The sequence below is a fragment of the Poecilia reticulata genome, linkage group LG10 (genome assembly GCF_000633615.1).
Source record: "Poecilia reticulata strain Guanapo linkage group LG10, Guppy_female_1.0+MT, whole genome shotgun sequence".
NCBI classification, from domain to species: Eukaryota; Metazoa; Chordata; class Actinopteri; order Cyprinodontiformes; family Poeciliidae; genus Poecilia; species Poecilia reticulata.
This window is the reverse complement of record NC_024340.1, coordinates 8,062,008-8,068,642: the sequence shown is the minus strand read 5'-3', so window position 1 is coordinate 8,068,642 and position 6,635 is coordinate 8,062,008. Positions and strand designations below refer to the sequence as shown.

At 38.9% G+C, this 6,635-nt stretch overlaps 1 protein-coding gene across 1 annotated transcript in view; it reads left to right on the top strand.

Moving 5' to 3' along the window:
* Nucleotides 1-662: 662 nt before the first annotated feature.
* aup1 (AUP1 lipid droplet regulating VLDL assembly factor) overlaps nucleotides 663-6,635 on the top strand; it is a 12,173-nt gene continuing 6,200 nt past the window's right edge. Inside the window, exons 1-7 of the mRNA XM_008419824.2 lie at nucleotides 663-941; nucleotides 2,072-2,209; nucleotides 2,310-2,460; nucleotides 4,325-4,512; nucleotides 5,518-5,590; nucleotides 6,021-6,094; nucleotides 6,348-6,414. Of these exons, the coding sequence (XP_008418046.1) occupies nucleotides 901-941; nucleotides 2,072-2,209; nucleotides 2,310-2,460; nucleotides 4,325-4,512; nucleotides 5,518-5,590; nucleotides 6,021-6,094; nucleotides 6,348-6,414 (732 nt within the window). The 5' untranslated portion in view covers nucleotides 663-900. The remainder of the gene's footprint in view (nucleotides 942-2,071; nucleotides 2,210-2,309; nucleotides 2,461-4,324; nucleotides 4,513-5,517; nucleotides 5,591-6,020; nucleotides 6,095-6,347; nucleotides 6,415-6,635) is intronic.

Below are 6,635 nucleotides of genomic sequence, written 5' to 3'. Positions count from 1 at the left end.
AAGATTTTTTTTGTTTAAAACGTAATGTTTATTTGTTTCCATAAACAATGTGTGATTTACAGGGTGTTGCATAAGTCATTTTCAACGGAGGATATACCCAATAATTTATTTACAGTGTATGAAACAGTGTATTTGCGATCTGTAATATTTGCACATTTTTAGGAATATATTTCTTGGGAAAAAAATATGCAAAGGACAGGATATCAGTCCTGAAATTAATCTGAAATACTAATTTGGGTCTCAACCCCAAATCCCTTAACAATTGATCAGGAGTGATCTCAAAGTTCTGAAGTGGTTCAAGGTATTAACGAATTATGAATTAATAAATCGCTTAATTTCAAATTTAACTAATTAAATTTTACTAAGTTTCTTTTTATATGTACATAAATATAAGATGTTTTCATTTGCCTTCTGATTTTTGTGTAATTTCAAAGTTCCCAATTCAAACACCAGAGGGAGACAAAGTCCCTCTGTTTTTTTCCCACCACCCTTTATTTTGGAATTAAAGGACTTGATTTGAAAAGAAAAAAAAAAGTAATCAAATGTGCAATTTAGAAATACTGCACATAAGTCCAAGTTGAACTTTCGGAGTCTAATCAGTAAAAACGCACAGCTCAACTTTTTCTTTTAAATCCTTTATTTTAGAAGGTCCTAACAGGAACTGTGGCCATATTACAGGAAGTAGCATCTGTTGATAGCTGCTATGCTAACCTACCTAGCTGCTCGTTCTGTTTTACTGTGTTGCCAGTTTATCGAGTGAACGACGCGGCTAGCTGGTTACCAGTTCACCCAGTGGAGGACCATAGCGCTGCTGTGAACGTAATGACTCACCCATATTTAGAGGTCAGGTGGTATTCTTAGCATTAGCCTGTGTGCCAAGCCAAAGTCCGACAGGCAGACATGGAGACTCGGGGGATTGAGGACATGTTTGACTTTCGTCGGTAAGTCAGCTAACGGCAGGCTAACTAGAGCTCCCTGGTTAACCAGAATAAAGCTAATAAGCCAGTGGTGGAGGGGTTGTGTTCCTCATTGAGACAATGTGTTGAGAAGTTATCGGTGACGGATATATGATGCATTTTCAGGTCAAATGTGTCACAGGGAGTTAAAACATTCGAAAAGAAACACGATAGGCTAATTAGCCAAGTAGCAGAGACATCATGTTGCTATTAGTTACTCTGGAACTTTATTTAGGGTGCACGTCCCAACACTGGCAGTGATTTGCGTTATCAAAATAACGCTGCCACTATTGAAGGTAGAAAGTGAAGTTTGTGTTCATGTCCACCTGCTCTAGGAAGTATTTAGTTTAGGTAAGTTTAATAAACGTGTTGTTTTACTGTTGTTTGCAAAGAAAAACTACTGTCACGCTTCAATGAGAATTTGATGTCAAAGAACCGCACACGAAGGACACGTGTAATAAGTTATTGGAAATGAAAGACAACATTCAGTGATGTCTGTTCAAATGGCAAATGCTGAATATGATTGTATACACATTGGTGTTCGACCATGATAAAAAATAAAAAATAAAATTCTGCTTATGTACTTTAGTGTCAAATTTGAAATAAATGTAATTTCATGACACTCAGTGAGGCCAAATTCACATCTGGAAATATATGAGCAGATCAAACCAGCGCAGTCCAGTAAATCAGAATCAAATTTATTTGTCAAGTTTGAGGCACATATGAGGAGTTTGACTTCAGTTCTGCTTTGCAAGTTTTAAATGAAAGTATTTGTTGCAAAATAAAGGTGTTTTGTAATTAACTTATGTATTTTGTAAACATGTATATAGAGTGTTCTTCWAAAGAGGGAGTGAAGTTATTTTATCCCTATTGATCAACYGAACCACTGTAGGAATGTCAGCCTTAAATCCACAGTGAATTTTATTAACACTTGAAAATGGTCCTAAAAGAAACGGGAAATTTTCCAGCAACACCTGGAGACCTGCCCCATTTTTTTCCAACAGGTGTGGCATTTGCAAGAAGTTAGTCTTGACTTGGAGATGTTAGGTGTGTTTGATTTTTTTTTTTTCTTTTCCTCCTGTGGAATTGAAACCGTTTCCACAATCTGTGTGCAGGTTTCCCAAAGATGCCGTGGCTCTCCTCCTGTTGCTCATCTACTCCCCAGTCGGCATTTGTTTGATGCTGATGCGGATTTTTATCGGCGTTCACGTTTTCCTGGTCAGCTGCGCAATCCCAGATAGCTTTGTGCGGAGGCAAGTACCGTTTAAGGTGGCGTGTCTTCGCCATTGTTCCTTATTTTTTTTCTATTTGTTTCTTTAACCTGTTGGCGTTAACATCTGTCTTTGCTTGCAGGTTTGTCGTCAGGGTTATGTGCTCGGTCCTCGGGATGCACGTGCGACAGAGAAATCCTCGCTCCCGGGATAAAAACACCAAGCTCTACGTATGCAATCATGTGACAGAGTTTGACCACAATATCATCAACCTCCTGACCCCCTTCAATACTGTGAGTGTTCAGGTTTTACTTTAAAAAAAAAAAAAAAAAAAATTTGACCGGTTTTCTGATCATTGATCCCTTTTTCACTCCTTTTCATCTACGCATTAGGGCTGCAGCTAACGATTGTTCTAGTAATCAATTATTCTGACGATTAATCGGATTAAAAATTTCTCTGCAGATTTTCCCTTTAAGCTCTTTTTATACAGTATTGGAGACGAATTAAAAGATGCAAATAATCAGTTTTACTTCTTTTTTTAAATAGTATTATAAACATTTCTGGCTTAAAATGCAGCAAAGGAAGCACAGCCACTAAAAGTACTTCTAGTATCAGTGTAGAGATAATCTGTTGACTATTCCTTGAATAGAACCAATTAATTAAATGTCAAAAGGTGTTTAAAGGTAGATTTTTTTAGCACAATGTGAACCAGGTGAAGTGTCAGTTTAGTTTTTTTGTTTTTTAATGCAAATGTGAATATTTTTTGTAAAGTTTTGGTTTAATTTTAGGTTTGTGTTATTTCAGCAATTTGCCTTTTTTTGAGTCTCTATTCTCCAGTTAAGGATTAATCTACTACTAAGCTATTTGATGATTATTTCAATAATTGATTCATCACGATTAATCTAATCGATCGTCTCAGTGATACTCAGCTTATATCAGTATGTTATTCAGTCTGTCCATGAATGAACTGAGGACACTAACCAATCGGATGCTAAAAGGAGAAGGAAAAAAGAAAGACTGCATGGTTTTAGACAAATTTTTTTTTTCAAATAAAAACCTGAAAAGTGTGGCATGCATTTTTCATTCCAGCCCTATTTAAATAATGTAGGATTTTTCCTTTCTCCTCCACAGTTTGGGCTAGTTTGTATGGATTCTGTTACGTGATATCTGAACTAAACTCACTGAAAATATGCGGAGAAAGTACCGTATTTTCCGCACTATAAGGCGCACCTTCAATGAATGGCCTATTTTAAGACTTTTTTTTATTTATAAGGTGCACCGCATTATAAGGCGCATAGAATAGACGCTTCAGTTTGGGTTGCCAATTTATTTCGTACTCGTACACATCCACATTTATAAAGAAGTGGTCCCCAAGTACTTTATATAGTAGTCTGCCCCAGTCGTTGTTTCACTGTGTTGTGATATTGTGCCCAACTGCTTTCTGGGTAACGCAGACCAACCGACACGCTGCCGCCGCAGCCTCTTTCTCTCTTCCCTCTGTCTCTCTTCCCCCGCCCCTCCGCCCCCTGACTTTAAATGTATTTATTAACAAACCAGCGTTCTGACAACTATCCCAGCATGCACCGCGCACTTCTTCTTCTACGGGAAAAACTTAAGTCGGTGACTGCTTACCGTAGTTGCTAGACCTGTTGTGGCTCAATATTGGTCCATATATAAGGAGCACCGGATTATAAGGCTCACTGTCAGCATTTGAGGAAATTGAAGGTTTTTAGGCGCGCCTTATAGTGCGGAAAATACGGTAATACTTTTGCGAGGCAATATGTAAGTACTGTGGGGTAAAATGTTATTTTTTTCTGTGATGTGTGACGAAGCTGCAACTCAGGTGAATATTTAGCGGTCGGAGCCGTTTTAATGCCTGAGTGACTCAGAGGTTGGGCTTAAGGGGCTTAGCTAATAAAGCATTCCAACAAAAGGTCAGAAATGTTTGAAAGGCTGAAGAGACGCTGCTTTTGTTTTTAAATCTTAGCTTTAAATGCTAAAATTGATGACAAAATGTAATATTTATTGCTGGATTCATGATGCCGAAATGTGCTACACAAATAAACTTGACTTAAAACATCTACGTCTGCCACGTTTTGTTGTAAGCGGTGAGTCCAGCCTTGGGTAAGCTTGATTTATAGTTCCTCTGCTCCTCAGCCCCAGCTGGAGGGCTCCACGGGCTTCATGTGCTGGGCCCGGGGCTTCATGGAGATCCACTCGGCCTCCAGCCAGGAGGCGGTAGGAGAGTCTCTACAGAGGTACTGCTCCGCTGACGGCGCCCCGCCTTTACTCGTCTTTCCTGAAGAAGACACCACCAACGGCCGCGTTGGTCTGCTCAAGTTCAGGTCCGTCTGACTTCCTGTTGTTTTTACCTGCTGTCCGTTTCCTCTGACCTGAGTCTTAYGGAGGAACACAAATATTCACAGCATTTATCGGCACATTTGCTTCTGTTAATTTTTTACCTTTCAACTTTGCATTAACATACATCCTGCACTGGTTGCTAGGGTTACGCCAATAAGTCGGTGCTGATTTCCTGAGGTTTTGTTGATCGGCTGATACTTACATGCGAAATTAATAGTTTTTTTTACTGATCTGCTCTACGTCTGCAAATGTGTAGAAATCAGCCACTGCTTCCTGTCTGGTGGGCATTAATTAGGCTTAGGGGGCAATTACTTTTTCACGTTGGTMCAGGTTGGTTTGTGTTGCTTTATCCCCTCGATGAAAGAAATCATTATGCAAAAAACACTTTTTGATTTGAGTTGGCTTATCTTTGTCCGATATTTAAAATGAGTTTAGTCTGAATGGAACAAAACTAAAGCAGAGAAGGTCAACGCTGTGATAACCACATTATTTTACCATCAATTAGTTTACTGTTTTGCATTTTTTATGCACTTCTGTTTTAAATGTTTTTTTTTCTTTGTTTCTTATAAAAGAGGAAGCCATGTGATATTGCATCATCTTTTCTTTAGCTCAAGGTTGACAGAATACTTTGTAGCGATTTAGAAATGTGAAGGTTGGGTTTGCGTCTCGACGCTGTGCTGCAGCCACATCCAGGTGCTTCCTATGTGGGCGCCTGGCCTGCAGTTTCATTTTCCAGCTCAGCGTTTCGGTCACTTTACTGACTCATCCTCAGCTCTKGTATCGTGGGCTGGCTAATTAGCTCTGCTGCTGATTTTAGTCAGAATCCGCTCGTTTCAATTTGCCGTTTCAGTCATCGATATCGAAATAGTCACATAAGTTTGTTTACGTTGTCATGTGTATTAATGTTGTTAATATCAGGAGGAAAGTTTTCCAAATAGTGTTTGCTTGGTAGTAAATGTGTATTTTTGTGTGTTTGTTTGCTGTTTCAGCTCGTGGCCTTTCACACTGACTGACTCTATCCAACCTGTGGCCTTACGGGTGTCCAGACCTCTGCTTTCTCTGGTAACCGGATTTTAAACTTGTGTGTCAGGTCAGAATAGATGGAGAACACTTGCAAACTAAATCATCTGCTGCTTTATTAGTGTCATTTAGCTTATCATCTTTCAGGGACTCMGTGACAAGCATTTTGAAGAGGTTAAAATCTTTGATGAACAAAATACGACTTTGTTCCAAATCTGATATTACACATTTAAAGTGAAGTTTTATATTCATTTATACGAAATGAAAGCCTTAATAAAAGCTGCTTTRATTTGATCTCAGTACTAAGAATAATCCAGTCAGKCGTAACAGAGAGCTCTACCAGCTCCATGATGAACTCCTTCAATATAAGTGAGGATGTTTGTATACAGATAATACAGCTTCTCTGGTCATTTTTTCCCATCTGTAACATGATAACACAATCGTCTTTAATGTGTTTCGTTTCCTCCAACAGAGCACGGTAGAGTCCAGCTGGCTAACAGACCTCRTGTGGACATTTTTCTCTCCATGTACAGTGTATCATGTAAGGTACTACATATTTTATCACTACTTAACRTCTGTTAGATAGACAGGGATAGTGTCSAGGTAGAAAGCAGTGATGGTTACATGTTGCCTTGGCAGCACTAACAGCCTCTGGCTCACCTACTCAAAGCTTGTAATGCTGGATAATCAGCTGCAGCGTGAGATAGTTTGAGAGAATAAAAGTTTCTACAGTAAGTATCGTCACACTTTGCGTTCTGACTTTTAAAAATAAGGTTTTTGACATCGCCTTTTATTTCAGTTGGCTCCCACCGGTTTCCAGACAAGACGGCGAATCTACGCAGGAGTTTGCCAACAAAGTCCAGGAGGTAAGATTCCCTCATTGGAGTTTATGAACATAAATCCCACATGTAAAACCAAAAGTGGAATTTATTGCACCTCAAGATGCCTGGCAAGCAGATTTAAAACAAAYGGGCATTTAACACTRGGTACCCGCGCATTTTTAAAAAGCTTCAAACGTGTTTCTCTGAAATGAAAGCCTTAAAAAGTCTTAAATTCATTTGTATGAATTCAAGAATTTAAGTGTTTT